This window comes from Orbicella faveolata, unplaced genomic scaffold (genome assembly GCF_042242905.1).
Source record: "Orbicella faveolata isolate gen_17 unplaced genomic scaffold, um_ofav_v1 contig_13, whole genome shotgun sequence".
NCBI classification, from domain to species: Eukaryota; Metazoa; Cnidaria; class Anthozoa; order Scleractinia; family Merulinidae; genus Orbicella; species Orbicella faveolata.
Genome location: NW_028301540.1, coordinates 2645544 through 2661706, shown reverse-complemented (window position 1 = coordinate 2661706; position 16163 = coordinate 2645544). Strand labels below are relative to the sequence as shown.

At 39.2% G+C, this 16163-nt stretch overlaps 3 protein-coding genes across 5 annotated transcripts; all 3 read right to left on the bottom strand.

Moving 5' to 3' along the window:
- Positions 1-3390: 3390 nt before the first annotated feature.
- LOC110053924 (uncharacterized) lies at positions 3391-4227 on the bottom strand. Its single transcript, XM_020760237.2, has one exon. It carries the CDS (start codon positions 4185-4187, stop codon positions 3495-3497), a length of 693 nt encoding a protein of 230 aa, XP_020615896.2. The 5' UTR covers positions 4188-4227; the 3' UTR covers positions 3391-3494.
- A 2947-nt stretch (positions 4228-7174) lies between these two features.
- Positions 7175-11885, bottom strand: LOC110053923 (uncharacterized). Of its 3 annotated transcripts, XM_020760235.2 has the most exons (5): positions 11634-11885; positions 10058-10182; positions 9272-9388; positions 8571-8634; positions 7175-7882 (listed from the first exon to the last, which is right to left on the bottom strand). In XM_020760235.2, the coding sequence occupies exons 1-5, from the start codon at positions 11674-11676 to the stop codon at positions 7869-7871; spliced, it is 363 nt and encodes a 120-aa protein (XP_020615894.2). In that variant the 5' UTR covers positions 11677-11885; the 3' UTR covers positions 7175-7868. The 3 variants fall into 3 exon arrangements, with proteins under 3 accessions (XP_020615894.2, XP_089140181.1, XP_020615893.2); XM_089284055.1 differs by lacking the exon at positions 8571-8634; XM_020760234.2 differs by lacking the exon at positions 7175-7882 and having other exon boundaries at positions 8522-8634.
- A 66-nt stretch (positions 11886-11951) lies between these two features.
- On the bottom strand, positions 11952-16142 carry LOC110053922 (5-formyltetrahydrofolate cyclo-ligase-like). The gene is made up of 8 exons (XM_020760233.2): positions 15956-16142; positions 15613-15702; positions 15059-15078; positions 14607-14719; positions 13793-13869; positions 13084-13110; positions 12656-12719; positions 11952-12353 (listed from the first exon to the last, which is right to left on the bottom strand). Exons 1-8 carry the CDS (start codon positions 16118-16120, stop codon positions 12262-12264), a joined length of 648 nt encoding a protein of 215 aa, XP_020615892.2. The 5' UTR covers positions 16121-16142; the 3' UTR covers positions 11952-12261.
- Positions 16143-16163: the final 21 nt, after the last annotated feature.

The following is a 16163-nucleotide window of genomic DNA, read 5'->3' as shown; positions in this document are numbered from 1 at the left end:
CCTAGTTGCTTCATGCTACTCAAACCAGAATAAGCTCTGGCAGTTATGGGCCACTAGGCTTGTAAGGCTTTACCTTTTTCCAGTGGGCACCTAAAATAGGAAGGGGAGAGGCGGTAGTCTGCGGGGTACACATTCAACTAGTGTCTGAAATTTGATCATCAGGGCCCAGTTGTTTGAAGGCTGATTGGCACTAACCTGGGGTTAAATTTTAACCCGCATTTCTTTTCCTTTTGTTCAAAAACATTTTCTCGGATAATTCTCTCTATTCTTTTTAAAGCATTCAATCATGAAATTGTACACAAAAAGAAATAAGCTGAATTTGCTTTTTAAGCTTTCATATCTGAATTCAAATTTCGTGCTAACCCTGGGCTACCTTAACCCACCTTTGAACAACCCAGCCCTTAAGTCTACAACAGGTTTCACCGTAAGTGTTCATTTTTAACAGCATCTCAAATAAGGAATACTGTCAAAAATAAGGAAGCATTTGAACATCTCAGCAGTACTATGCTAACCAAATTTCCATAGAGTGCCCCTCCCTAGGCACTTATATTCAAGGTGGAAGCATCCTCTACATCCGAGAGACATCATGATGTTGTTTTATTGATTATAAAATTATATATTTTGAATTACCTCTTGCAAATTCAGTCTTTTCTTTTAACTGTAGTTAAAGAAGCATCCTGGCCTCCCCCAATACCTATACTATAGAGGTATCCAACAAACAGGGTAATGATTTTAGAACTCCTGATTTAAAAGTGAGTATCCATATTGGTATTTAAAGTATTTTGTTTTCAAATGAGGTATATTTCAGAAGCATCAAAAGTCTCACATAGTTTATCCACACCAAAATTACTTTAATTCATCAGTGGAGCATTTTATTTACATAATGTGTCATAAGGTCATTAAAATTACAAACTTTTCAAGATCAAACTACTGAAATTTCTCAAAAGATTGGCCTATTTCGACATCAGGTTATCATTCCAATTAGAAATTATTTCTAAAATTGGGTCAAAATTTGGAGACCCAGGCAACACATACCTACCCTGTTGATTATTCCCAAATCTACTGAAGAACCCACTCAAAGTCTCAACTGTTGATAAAATTAGTTAATAGGGACACTATTTTGTTAAGAACAATGCCAGATCCAACTGCACACTGCTACCGTGAAGCTGTTCTACCTACACAGAAATAATTTGCTCACAGAATGTTTAAAATTTTTCTTAAGTTCAAAAGATGGCTGTTTTGTTTAGAGATTACCCAGGTAAAATTATTGCTGAGCCAAGGAAAGGTCAAAGCAACAGGCAATAAAGACATTACAGAAACAATACAGTATGTGCAGTTTGGATAGCAATAATTTCTAATTTTTTTGTAGAACATTTTTTCCATCATAGACGTCAGTAGTCTGAAGTTACTGTCTTAGATTCAAGCCAACAAAATGCTCAACCCGTGCACTCCAACAATCTGAAACCTAAAACTCCCAACTAGTGACAATACACTTCTTTCATGATTAGTCCTGAGAATTTGGTGTTATATAAAAACATCCCCTACTTCTCATTGCTTGTCTGCTTGACAGTTTATTGAAATTGTAAGGCCAAGTCTTAAGTAAAGTTACAGTCACCCGTAAGCAAATGGCTGGCTGAACCAAAATGTAATTTTTAAGCTAAATATGACTGTATACATAGTGTGAAGAAAAGTATTTGACAATTATAATTGAACATTAGTATCAGTAGCTCATGTGTTTACAGAGATGTGCACTCTCTGATTGGTCAAGAATTACATCATATCTTGCTATAATCATCCCATGTGAGGTGATAATAATACTGAAGCAATTATTTTCAAAATGGCTGTTGTGTGAGTTCTTACTTTTTTTTCTTTAAAGAAACAAGGAACACTACCCTGAGCAATTACACAAAAGAAAAATTATATATTATTATTCTCAGGCTCAGTGGACATTTTTGAATAATCCCATTCACTTTATCTTGGAGGTTACTCAACAATATTCACTTTACCTTGTGCAAATATAATACTGTTAAATATTCAAAGAGCTTGAGGTACAGGGTATAGGGTGATTCCCAAGCATTGCACTACTCATCCTGTTGTGTGCAAAAAGAACGCACAAATGGTTAAAAGTACACTGTGTGCTCATTAGAAGAGGTGGCCTGCTAGTGAAGAGGCATTAAAGAGGAAATATGGCATGCATGCTGACCTATCTTTTTTCCACATAATTTTATTCTTTTCTTTCTTCTTTGTGTGATAATCACCTAATGCAGGGTGATCATTGCAAGATAAGATAATACCGCCAATCACAGCAAACATATCTCTGTAATTGCGAGCATTATACTAAAAATGTATATAACAAGTCGCCCTAAGCAACTGAGATGAAAACTAACCCCAGGCAAACCAGAATGGAGTTAATCACAAGCAAACCAGAAAACAGACTGTGTCAGTTGAACTAACCTGTAGCAACCCATAGTGGTGATATTCATTGTTAAGATGCCAGTGGGTGACTCTCATTCAACTCTAGCTCAGATTTGACATGGGCTTGGTTTTGACTCTGGTTCCAATTCTACTTAGAGATAGGGGTTTACAACGACTGGCAAAGAACCCTTGCTTTATGAAATATAAACAACTTGCTCTCTTCTTCATAAAAAGACAGAAATTGATTACAGAATGCTTAAAATTATTTTCCTTGAGCGATTTAGAAGTGAGTCAAGCACAATTGGCAGGGGTAAGGCAAGGTCATAGCTGCAGGCAAAAAAGACAATATAGAGCAAGTTAACAATATTTGAGTAGTTTGAAGTTAAAATTAAAGACTCCGTCTCCAACAGTCTGACTGTATCATCAAAGACATCGAAGTAAGAGGGTACTGTTTGACATTCAAGCCAACAAAATTCTTAAAAGGGTTCACTGTGCCATGACAAAGACAACTGGCACAAGTCAATCTGCTGAGTGAGTCAATCAACTCAGAGTCCAAGTCACACTCTGAATAAAGTTACCAAGTCACCCATAAGCAAAAGGCTAGCTGCAACAAAGAGTAATTTTTAAGCTCTATATGCATACATAGTGTGATGAGAAGTTTTTAAAAATGATTATGCTACAATACTCACTGACCTTGAGGCAAAGGCAGCATTAGAATAGTGCTGGCTACAAGCAAATCAAAAATGACCTAATTTTGAGCAAATGAGAGTGCAACTAGATACAAGCACACAATAGTGGAATTAACCACAAGCAACATGGAACTGTAAAAGTTGTTGGTAAGGTATGTATAACTCTGATTTGAATCTGGCCCGAGCTTGACTCAAGTTTACTCCAGCCTCCCTTGCTCTATCAGATAGGAACACCTTACACTCTTTTTACATTGTGCCTAGATCCCCTAAGAACCCCTACCCCCCCCCCCCCCCTCTACTAGCACACCACCATTTTTAGCCAGTTATATAACTGTGCGTCATTGTCTTTGTCCTAACAAGAATATTCTCATACCACTTTCTGCTGAATCTTCATGGTTTTCCAAAAGTTCTCTCAAAGATTTGTTCAATAGCGGCTTTTCCATTATCTGGTAAAGTCCTTGTCCCGATACCTGTAAAATTTAAAGTCAGCCTTGGCGCTTCACAAGACATAAATTTCTTCCTCCTATCATCGTACCGTTGCCACGAACTGCTCACTGTATCAAATACATATACGGGCTTTTTGGAGTCCACAGCCATTTGTACCGCCCATCCTGTACCACCTTCAACTGTGCTTCGACTCGCACTAAGTCTGCTAACGGCAAATACACCGTTTGTGTCCTTCACTTGGTACCAATTACGACGAAGTAAGTTATTTACGAAGCTCTTGCTAGTTGGGAAATGTCTTTTTAGAGTCTTGTTAGCTTTATGCAAGAATTCATCAGCCTGTTTCAACTGTTCATCGTTTAGAACAATTCTAGCAGTGTTTCTTGTGCCATGAGCCGCGAAGGAAAATGCTTTAACACGGACGCCGTACTTGGCACCTAAATTTTGCCAATACGTATCACTGCCACTTGCACCACCGGAGAATAGTGTGTAATTTCTTGGATTGCTCAGAAAGCTTTTTTCCATGCTTTGTAAGGTTTCTTCCAATGAAATTATTGTGTTGTCATCTAAATCAAAGTCATCAACATCAAAACATTCTTGATCAAATGTTTCGTTGATGTTGGTCGAAACAAGCGCCATTTTCAGGTTCCGTTCGCTTCCGTTCGCAGCGCACAGGGTTCACGTAATCTCGTTCCCAGATCTCTTGTTGGCGAGATCTGTCCCAGTAAGAAAATTTCTTTTTCTTGATTGGCTGCTCAATTTGTCCAATCCCTTTTTTGAACATTTACGCAGTTTTCCGCGGCAAACTTGAATGTGTCAAATGTTATAAATATGGCACAGTCAGGGGAATTTGCAACATTTGACAAAAACTTGTGCCGTCTTTGTGGTAACACAACAAATACCAACCAGAGGTTCACGATGTTTTCGGATTACGGAAAAACCTTAAAATTACAGCGCTTGATAAGCGATTTTGCAAAAGTGAGAGTACAGGGGACGCTTGTTTTCCTAACCACCTGTACAGGAACTGTTACAGAACACTGCTGAATCTGCGGGACAAGTTGCTTGCATTTCAAATAAGATGTGCCATGTGCAACGCAGGTAAATCTTGGGAAAGGAGGAGAGAAAGTCAAACGGACTCGGAGCTCACCAAAATCAAACCCTTTTACCTCGCCTTGTGGTGCGCAAAGGCAAAAAAAGAGTCGCATTAAGACGCAAAATTCGTCCAGGAAAGCGTTATTCCATGAGAAAAAAGAAAAGTCAAGTTCCCCTTCAACTGCAAGTGACAAAATCGGGCCCGTTAATAAAGAAGCAAACTGCACTTTTTCCGTTGATCAGAGTTATTTGAGTTTTCAAGTAGCAGCCTATTGAATATCAGCCCAGTGATCAATGGTGGAAACAACCCCGCAGCTTTCTTCAAACTCAAGTTCTAACCTGGAAACTTCCGCGATTGGTGAAAAAGAAAAGCAGATAAGAAAAGACGAGAGGAAGAAATGTTTGGAAGTAATTTATAATTCGGGATTGAACAACCCAGAGGTAAGTTTTACGGATTTCCTTTCTTTCGCGCGATTAGTACATAACGCTATAGTAGAATTTTACAAGACTGGCTGTCGTAAGTGGATAAGATGTAAGATTAGGTGAGCAGCTTTGTTGCATTTGATAAATGGCATTTGCATCTGAAAAGACTCCCCGCGTTAGCCTCAGTTGCAAGCTAGTTCCAGTCCAATACAGGGAATACGAATATTGTCTATTGACAGAGGCGAATCCTGAGATACACAAAACGAGGAGCGGAGCCGAGGGAGGACTGAGTCAATCGCTGGAAGAGGAGAGCTGGGTCTGAGGACGGCATGAAAGTCAGACCAATGTTAGCTCCAATAGGGAGATGTTTGACCCTTCGTGTATTACGTTTTGCAGCAAAAGGGAGGCCTTCCTCCGGTCACACCACAAGAACACCATCGTGATCACAAGTTGTCCCAGTCATTTATCTATAACATTTAAACTCCCAGAGCTCGAACATGGAAAGTAAACGCTTAACTGTTTTTCACGAACTATTCTGTTGTAAGAAGACTTCATTGTGGAGAGAAATTTTTATACGTTATTTCATATTTTATAGTTTATTTTTCTATAATCTAGAGATTTATGTTGAAAATAGAGGTTTATTTCAACGCTTAACTTACATGGTTTACATTCGCAGCAGTTTGTCGCAGAGGAAGAATCTGGAACTACCACCAAGTATTCACCTTGAGAGAAAACGAAAATCTCGTTAACCAAAAAATAGCATTACAGTCGCACACCTTAAGCAAGACTTCGATCTGAAGTGTCAAGGCCAGATGTCAACACACAACTGATTTCAGCTCCAGCTAGGTCCTCTTCAGGGTTTTTGTCTGCATTTATACGAACACGTCACACTGGGGTGATTATCAGATTTCCTAATTTTAAATTTTCAAGGCAGCCGTATGCATAACTTTACATGTAAGTCATGGAAATGTCGACGAGAAACAAGACGTTATCCAAGAGCCGTTAAGAGCTTCAAAAGCGTTAAACTTACTTCTTTTTTTTTTTACATTTTTTTGTGTTGGCCGTCCGTTAAGGAATCCCCCAAAGCTCTGTCCGTAATGAGAGAAACCCTGTGTTGAAATATTCAGCTTGCTTCTTGAACGACAAAAGCAATCCTCATGCAAATCAATATTTGCTTTTTTCTAGACGTAAACACTACAACTTTTCAAAAAGAGTGTTTATTGTTACACGTGGAGGGCTATCAAAGTACCCCGTGTCACTTTGTGATATGACAGCACGAGAAGACTGGTCGTAGCTACTAACTGGCAAACCGAGGCACCTGCCTCCGTCAGTCATTTTTTTCGCGTTTGTTGTTGTTTTTGGTATACACGCTAATAATGCACTAGATTCTGGTCCATGATGAAAAGAATTATTTTCATTGGTTGTCTACGTGGTGCAAATTTAGCAGCATCAGAGCATTTTTAGTGAAACATGAGAAAGATCGCGGTTCTCCGTTCTGGCTCACGATTTCGATAGCGATGACTTCTATCGCGTCAAGATGACCCTGTTTTCTCAGTTTCTTTCAAAATCAGAGGAAACGAAACAGGTGGCCCACCTCAGCACGCAAGTATTCGTCAGTGACTGCTAAATGGTTTTACTTTACCTCACTTGTAAGACCAGCCAAGACTTCCAGAATTCAGCTGGTAGTGAGAAAGAGGGCGCTTAATCCTGTTGGAGCGAAGTAAGCTCATATTAACTCCGACTGCCTTCTTTAAATTCACCATTACAATGACGCGATGCTCAGCAGCTTTGACCAACAACAAAACACCACTGCTGCGGGACATAAAACGGCTCTGGAGCAGAAATAACTGATAACCACAATCCTGCGCTGTGATTGGCTGTCCGAACGGGCAGTAGTGTCCAAAATGCGCCGGCCAAGTGCTCGCCGGCCATATAATAAATTCTTTATTGAGTAAGTTTGCTCTGTCAGGATGGTTGGATCTTGGCGTCATTTTTTTGTATGATTATGGAGCTCGACTATGTCTTGGACCATAAACACAAAAAAAGAATCAGGCACATTACCTTGACCTCACGCTTGGTCAACAACCCATTCCTCTGACCCAAAAAGTCAGTAGGAGAACTTGACGACTTTTATTTAAGTAACATAAAACATCAGTAGATACTTTTTACATATTATTGTATTATATCATTTTTTTTTTCATATTTTTCACATCGTGCATTGAAATATTTCTTATATTTTAGAAGTGCTATATAAATGCTTTATTTCATTCTTAACAGCAGATATTTAGACTCAAGGGCAGCGATATAAAAGCGTTTGTTTTTCAACGAGGTAAACCAGACAATAATTTTTACTGATCTTTGGAAGAATCGTCCGCAGCGATATTGATGATGAAACCAAACTAATGGTAAAAGAGTTTAAATAAAAGGTCCTTCCTTATTCGTTTCCTCATGAAACGCGGCTGCGTGAGTTCAAATAACCTGCAGCCGTAACTCCAACTTAATTTACTTAGCCAGCGGTTTTCGCCAAAGAATCAGTCATGCTATCGTGACATCGTATGTCAATCAATCATGCCATGCTCTGACTGGTACGTTAATAAAATTTGTAAAGTGTTCGAGTGTAAATTGAAGACTGGTATTCGTCGATCAGGGCCGCTGGAAACCAATCTTCTCTGTTATCAGAATCTCGATGCAGCGGCGACTGCCTGAGGGTTGTTAAGAAGTCATATTCTTCTTTGCTGTTTGCTGTTTCGTTAGCGTAGGTAGGAAGTTTTATCCTCAGTAACAGCGTTCTTTCGTTGCTGCTTGTTACAGGGGCTCATCTGAGTTATTTAAAATGACGAAGAATAATTAATAATTAAACTCACTTCCCAGGTTATGTACCATCAGAGTTCTATGAACTTGTGGAAGGCATTCATGTTTCATGCAAGTTATTCTCAAGAGTTGTTTCTTCTAGTCGCGCCCCATTAGGGGGTTTCGGGATACGGGAAATTTAGGGAAAAAAGTAACGGGAGACAGGATACTTAGGGGAAACATTCATGAGATACGGGGTATTTAGATCAGATAAAACGTGGAATTAACGGGATACGGGATATTTAGGCCATAATATCCCTACCCCCACCCCACCTATAATGGGCCTCTTTTGCTCATTAGTCTACTGGAAGAGGAGAAACTGGGGACAGTGTAGTTAACCAATTCGTGTTCCGAAAAAAGGGGAGATGTTTGGCCCTTCGGGTGTTACATTTTGAAGCAAAAGGGAGGACTCTCGGACCCCTCCCTCTCTCCCGCCTCGTGATATTTTTAAAATCTAAACCCGAAGAGTTCGCCAACAAAATGCAAAACTGTTTTTAATGACTTTTCAGTTGTAACAAAACTTGGGCAAAGAAACCGTCGGTCTCGCCTTTTTTACTTTGATCCATATCAATCTTTGCTCACTTCCTGGGTTTTCTACGGATCTAAAGAATTATGTTGAAAATAGATCAGAGGCGTAGTTTTCAATGCTAAACTTACATGGTTTACACACACAGCAGTCTGCAGGAGAAGAAGGCTTGGGACCTACCGCCAAGTATTGACCCTGAGGGCAAAAGAAATCTTCTAACTAAAGATAACATTCAATCGTTGATGGTGGTTTCAATTGAAACGGCCACCTTGTAAAGCCGGCCGTCGCATGCCTTAAGCAAGACTTCGATCTGAAGTACCAAGGCCAGATGTCAATACACCACTGATTTCAGCTCCAGCTAGGTCCTCAGCTTCCGCACGCTGATATAAATGGGAGGGTTTTATTCTACATTTATACGTACACACTCAGGTGATAACCAGGGTAGATATGCTTAGAAATGTCGATGAGAAATAAGATGTTTTATTGTATGGCTAGCTCCATGTACGGGCAAGTCACGGAACTGAATCCTGCGTTGTGATTGGCTACCCGAGCGGGCAAGATGGCGCTATCTGGCCCGCTCGGGATTACCCGCTGTGTCCCGGCAGAAAATTGTGTTCTTTTTCCACATAATAAGTCTTTTATTGACCAAGCTTGTTCGTTCAAAATGGCTGGAGTTTGGCTGCGTTTATTTTTTAGCGTGTTTATGGACCTCGATTCATGATCACGCGAAAAAAGAACTTGGTCAGTATCCAGTCATCTTGACCTCACGCTTGGTCAATAACCCATATATCCAAGAGCTGTGGAGAACGTAAAATAAATGTGTTGAACTTACTGGAGGACATGAAGCTCCTTTCATAAAACACATGGACTTGGTTAACACGAGCGCCCCTGCACAGACACTCATATGACATTTATCGTCAGTAAACCAAGGGGGGTCTTTAGGCGGAGGCTGTGATCAAGAAATAAAAAGCATAAACAAACAAACCAAAAGAAAACATCATAAAACATCAAAATCCTAAGTACTTCAGACACGGATTACCGTAGAACACTTACGGTCATGTGCGACTGTGAACCGTAAAGTTAGAGAATGAAAAAAAAGTTGGTGACCGAAGACTGGGCCCGCGGGTGTACTCTTAAAAGTTTTACACGGGGAGGCTCCACGCCGAGGTCCAGCCCCTTAACATTTTGTATACCATTTTTACAGGAAAGGTACCCTTTCGTATACCTTTGATTGATAAAAGGTGACCCTTTTGCATCCTTTCATAACCGGCCGTATTATGGATAAATCTCTTGTCATATTCCGTGTAGTGCAAATGATCCAGCCTTAAGTGCGTCTGTTTGAAATATTTTAATTAAAGGATCCTTTAAATAACTAAATGACAGATTTTCTTACCCTTTCATATACTTCATCTTGTGAAATCCCTACCCTTTTATATACCTAAAGCCTGGGAAAGGTTCCCTTTGCGGGTGGAGCCCCGCTGCATAGGCCATTATAGGCATATATATCTCTGGCAAGAGTTGCGCCTATGGATACCAGCCTGGGCTGCCCTGGTAAAATTAAGTTACTTAGTTGTTTACTGTAATGGTGCTTTCACTTACATCCGCCCATCAAACTTACAAATTTCATAACTCCATCTTTATCGAAACACGGACTAGGTCCTGACCAGATCTGTGGTTTGTGTTCCCCAAATCCACTTCGACGATAATTAAGGACGCCACTCAGACAATACTGAACGAAAATAACTGAACAACAATAATAAAAATGCATTGAACATGAAAAATGCGATAGAGTTTCTTCACTATCAGCTATTATTATCGTTGTATAGAGCAGGTTTTCATATGAGTGTCGAAAAGTAATTTGTTTTGCACTTAAAAGCTCGGTCAATTTTTTCATCCAATCAGAAGTGAAACCAAAACCAATCATGACGCGCTCGATTGCACCCGTTTTCCCGCGCTTCACGTCAGCTACATGTAATTACTTGAAGTTTTGATTGGTTCACTGTATTGTCTGTGTCCTTTCTAATTGGCTAGAGTGATTACTTTGGTTTTGGTTTTGTGACACTCAATTGAAAACTGCTCTAAACTCGCGTTCTCATTTAATACTAACAAATACGGTACCGATTCAAAGCTTATTGGAGAGGGATCGTTTTATTAGGAACAGAGGGGCACAGAGTGCTTATTTCTCATCGGATTGTGATGAGTCATTTTAAATTGAAAACAACTGATTTTTTTTTTTTGACTCAAGAACTGTAACAATAAGATTTCGCATGGCCCAAACACTATTCGGGTCTGTGCGATTTGTTGATATTGGGTTCAGATGAGAAAGTAGACCATATCAGTTCCCGTCTGTAAATCAGTCTATTACACATCAATGTCTCGCATGCATGCCACTTTCGCAATGCAGGGGTGCTTGTTGTAAGGGGCGCTTATTGGAATAGGGGAGCTATTGGAATAGGGGCGCTTATAAAAATCGGTCATTGGAAGGAGAGCGTTTCGAATCGAGTTAGTTACCCAACGCTACCTAAACAAGAGGGTCTCGATGGAGTTAACCGTTAGTCGTAAAACGGGCCAAAAATTTAGCCGTTAGACGCAAAAATTGGAAAATTTTGACCGTTAGCCGCAGAAAATGTTAACAGTAAGAAAAAAAGTAGCCACGAAAGTGAAAGGCTCAAGATCTCTTTTCAAGACGTTTCTGTGGTTTGGTGACCTTGGTAGTACAAGGAAAAGCCTAGAGACTTTATATTTGGCAACTATTCTTATGATAATAACTTTTTTCATCCCTAAATGGCCCTAAGACCTAAATGTGTCTTTCAGCAATCCAAACAAATTTTTAACTTTTTGAAACAATGAAAGTTAATTTTTAACCTTTTAAAACAGTGGCAATTAATTTCAAAGAATTTTGTTAATCGTAAGGAAAATAAATAAACCGTTTAGCTGTGAAAAAGTCAAAAGATTAACCGTCAGCCGTCATTGAGATCCTCAAAGAAGCATTATAGTATATGTAAAAAAACAAGACGGTGCGGAAGGGTATGGTAAAAGCCTGTCAGGGTGGGGCTGGACAGAACTTATTGCTCCAGATTTTGCGAAATGAGGAAAATAAATGTGCGGAGACATAACAAACCAGAAAGAAGACACGAATATCAACAAAAGAGAAAGTGACGTGAAGTAACAAAATCTCTTACCTAGAATCTTACCTAGAAACAGGGCTGAAATAACCAGAGCAACACGCGTCAACATCGCCTCGTCGTAAAACGCAATCAGTCGAATAGAAAGGCATATGCCAAGCGCCCTACTTAAATATCCTTTAAACCGGATTAGGAACGCACTGAGGCAATGTCATCCACTCAGTATTTCGGCGAATTACTAGCATACATTTGAAGAAATGAGAGACAACTTACACCAGTTGTGTCCGCAAGAGAAACCCTGAACTTGAAATATTTGGCTTGCTCCTTCTGCAAACCGAGCAATATTTGCTTTCCACTTGTTTAACACAGGACGTAAACACTACTAACAACTTTTTAAAACGACTTTTTATTGTAACAGGTGGTTAGCTATCGAAGTAACCGGTGTCACTTTGTGATCTGACAGCACGAGAAAACTGGTCGATATCTTCGTTATCAAGTTACCAGTATAAAATTTATCATATTTTGGTCAAATAGGCGTCTTAAAACGATATTCATATTTATTTGTTTATTTATTTTGTAATTGTGATTCGAGAACAGTAGTATTTGTTTTTCTGCAACTCTAATCTGATTTCGGAGCTCAGACAGCTCAGAACTCATTGCTGTAAGTTAATCGACTGAACTTGCTTAACAGGTATTTTTAATCCGGTTCCCCGGAGATCACGTGATCTAACGTCATGTCCCGTTCTGTCACTGGGAGTTCATCGCAGATTTGAGTGCTGAAAGCCAAACCTGAAAAAGAAAAAAAAAATATGAAAGTACGAACAAGAAGAGGATACAATGTTACAGGATTAAGATTAGCTAAGTCCAGTGGTATGAGATACTTTGCCCAGCAAAAAGTTGTTCCATTTTTGCTTTACAACCAATAAGAACTGAAAAACCCAATACCGTCCCAGTTCGAACCTCGCGTTAGCTCAGCGCGAACCAAAAGTCGTTTCACCGTAATTTTAACCCCAATTTTTCGAACTATTTGAATTTGGTTTCCCTTAGAGGTTCGAAAAATCGGGATTCCAATGTAAATTTCGTATACTTACCAACCAAAAGAGGTTTCTTTTCACATTTTTCGATGCACTTCATAATATAAGAGTCGTAGTAACCCTGAAGAATAAGTAAGCAGCATTTCAACGCATGTGTGAAACAATTTTTTCTGACCTTTTTTCTTCGTGGCAACACTGACTTAAAGACTTGGCGGCATTTTGCACGGCTTGTGGTACACTCGTATTGTAAATCAGTTACTGTGGCCGTTGGTTATTCTACGATCAGCCCTATTTATTTTGCAAATTCCTGTTTTTCAACCAACTGCGTGTGATAGGCCGGGAGGGCCTTAAAGTGTGACTATAGTACCATTACGTTTATATGACCTGATATGAAATTAGTGCGCTAGGGACGAACCTCCCTGAACTTAATTTTTTAATTGCCATCAGTTGAATTACTTATTTTGGTAGGCTCTTTAGATGCTTACCTTTCCTCGACCAAGACGAAGACCATTCTATGAAAAACAAAATCAAAAGAGCAATAAAATTCTCCTCACATTACGCAGACAGAACATTGAAAGAAAGAAAAGAAAAGAACGCCACTGACCAGTGACCATAGGAAGATTTTCCTGGGGGGAGGGGAGGGAAGGGAGATAGGGGGTGGGGGCTACAGTTCTCCCTCTTTATCTTGGCATTTTTAGGGGGCATTAGGTTGAGCAACTTCTACAGTCCCATTTTCTGGATCCTGTTTCTCGAAGGTCCCGAAAAGTTTTCACACCTGGAAAGCCACAGCAAAATCTCAAACCTTATGATTACACAGCTGTTTTATTCACATAATATTCTTAATACGAACAGAGGCTCTCTTTATACAAGGAGTTTCAGGCGTATACACCTCTCGGTTTTTAGGTACAGATTATCTAAAAATGGCTTTGCCGGCCCAAAAAGTTTCCGGGGCTTGCGAGAAACGGGCCCCTGGTTTCCGTGCAATTAACAAAGTAAATGTGTACCAAACTGAAGGGGGAAGTTATCATTTTGAGCCTGGAACTGATCAAATGTTCATCACTGAAAAAAGTGTGTACTGATATGAGTTTTCACTTCTACTGATCTCCTTTGATGTATTAAAAAAAAAAATCATATTTGAGCAAGTCGTACAGAATTTAGAAATAGTCCTTCGCAATAATGAACAATTAGACTAACCTTTGTGAAGCCAAGTCCTGGAAGAACAATAAGATCCAGACCCCCTGATGAGATTGCTTCTTCTCTTTCATCTTCCTCTGAACAAATTGTTATGGTTTTTAGTATGAATTAATTCCAAAATCTGATGAATTTGATTGTGAATTTGAATCTGAAGAATTTGATTGTGCTCTCTTCACACTTTTCCACTCAGTTCTCTTAGGCTGAGCATAGGTCAAACACAGGGAATGGTTAAAAAGTCCAGCAAACTTCAAAGAAGTGCACACAAACAGGCTAACATTTATGTTTGAAGGTCCTTGACCCTGCACATCTTTTATTTTATGCTCATTTAATATGCATAAATGACATAATTGCAACTGATGCTTCTATTGGTTATTTGCATAAGCGCACTCTTCCACCTTTAAAATTTTGCCAGGTTTTGTGCAGGGCTGAACCCCCAAGATAGCCAACAAAAACATACCACAAAGAACTTTGTCAGGTTTAATAACCATTTCCCTCTATTAACCATGGTCATGCAATTATGGACTGAGAGAGGGCTGGATTTGAGAAGTCCCTAAAGCTGCAGGATAATCTGAGGATTCATTTGGCCTAGAATATGCTGTTTGTTTTTAAAGGTTGAGTACCAATTTGTCGAAAAAGTCACTATTTCATTATCAATTCCTACATTCTCAATATCCATTCTTGAGAATTTTATGGTATTTATATGATGATTTAAAGTCCAAACCACATTAAAACACTGCATTTATCTGTTGCCACAGAGCCCTCAAATGATTGTGGTGTCAAAGTGCTCTTACATAAATAGAGCAGCATCGATCACCTGAAGGTTGTTGTATATTCCAGGAAGTAACTGGCAATGACAGCATGTCCTCCATGGAGTGCAGTTTAACCATGTCCATATTTGGGCCTATGTAGCGAGGGATAAAACATTCTCTGAAAATAGAATAATAGGTTTAACTATTAAAGTAAAATTACAAACTGTTAAGATATTAGCAAGAAGCTTTGGCTGTTTTAAAAATTCTCTGTTGGTGATTAAATGATCTACTGGTAAGTAATTGTAACATACAGGGATGCAAGTACTTCTACAATTAAGAACACAGAATGAAAGCAATTAAGCAAGTTTTAACCTGAGGTCAAAAAATTATCAAGAAAAGTCTTAATCTTGAGGTTGAAGAGTCAGGATATTCAATGATCATTCACACACTTCAACTGTCATTATTGCAATAATTGAATTGCATTTACCCCAATCAATTACTATAATTCATTACTTACTTTTTTGTCTGGAATATATCCTGTTACATCAGTGAAAGCAGTTTATTAGATTGACAAAAAAAAAAAAAAAAAAAAAAAAGACACAGTCAATGCCAGTAAGTTAGAATTCAACAAATATTCAATCTTTTTTGGCATTGCTTAGGGAGCACTCTGTTATATTTACAAGCTCTCCTCTTCCAGTATCCCTCTTTGACAAAGGTCAGAACAATGGGGTTTGCAGTAGCGGTATTGGGGAATTTTTCATGCAATGTTTTGGTAATTTCAATTATCAATTGTGCATGGTATTACAGTACTCTTAAAGCCTGTGGGATGTGTTTTCATGCACTTTGCCATCTCTCTATTGCATTTTACTGACCCTTTACAGTATAACAGTGTTTTGCAAGTTTTTCTACAAAAATGGAGCTCTGAGCTCCTTATGCCTCCCTCCTTGGTCTGATTCTTTAAGATGTAAGCCTCTCTCTGGGGCTGGGGGAGTGGGGATGGAAAGCTTGGAGGAGCTTTTATGGCAACCATAAAATGAAATGATTGTTAATGGTAATCACTCACTATGTTACCTTCAAAATTCCTTCAGTATGAACCTCCGAGGGCATGCTGAGATAAACAGAAATTCTCTTGCTGGACTTGTACTCCTCCATTCCAAGTAGCTTAAAAGAAGTTAAAAAATTAGAATAGTATTACAGTCTATTACTCTTCCTACAACTTACAGCGGGATCCTGATTTTTCGAGCTTCCAAGGGAAATGAAAAATGGTTTGAAAAATGGTTTGAAAGATTGGGCAACTGGAGAAATCGGGTGTAAAATTACAGTGTTCGACTGAGGGATTAGGGTAACGTTTTTCAGCCTGTTTTAGCTCGCGGAGATATCGGGAGGTTCGAAAAATCGAGGATTCACAACTTACTTTGCTAACAATTGATGTAGATTCTTTCAGTTTAGCATCATCGGTCATCGCTGCAACCCTTTTCTTTATTTCACGTCGGAGCACCTTCTTTGTCTCGTGAATTGCCATTTGGGCCATAGTATAGTTAGTTAGCCCCGCAATGTGAGATTTTACCAGGCGTTCCATGCACGAGTCCGAGTGTTGTCGTTCCCAATCTCCCAAAATACTG

Coding starts and splice junctions, on each gene's coding strand:
- LOC110053924 (XM_020760237.2), bottom strand. CDS start 4,187: ATGGCGCTTGTTTCGACCAACATCAACGAAACATTTGATCAAGAATGT.
- LOC110053922 (XM_020760233.2), bottom strand. CDS start 16,120: ATGGAACGCCTGGTAAAATCTCACATTGCGGGGCTAACTAACTATACT. Junction 15,703..15,955: donor CTACATCAATTGTTAGCAAA/GTAAGTTGTGAA, acceptor ACTTCTTTTAAG/CTACTTGGAATGGAGGAGTA. Junction 14,720..15,058: donor GATATATTCCAGACAAAAAA/GTAAGTAATGAA, acceptor TTCTATTTTCAG/AGAATGTTTTATCCCTCGCT.
- LOC110053923 (XM_020760234.2), bottom strand. CDS start 11,676: ATGTTGACGCGTGTTGCTCTGGTTATTTCAGCCCTGTTTCTAG. Junction 10,183..11,633: donor TATTTCAGCCCTGTTTCTAG/GTAAGATTCTAG, acceptor ATTGTTGTTCAG/TTATTTTCGTTCAGTATTGT. Junction 9,389..10,057: donor AAGATGGAGTTATGAAATTT/GTAAGTTTGATG, acceptor TCTTGATCACAG/CCTCCGCCTAAAGACCCCCC.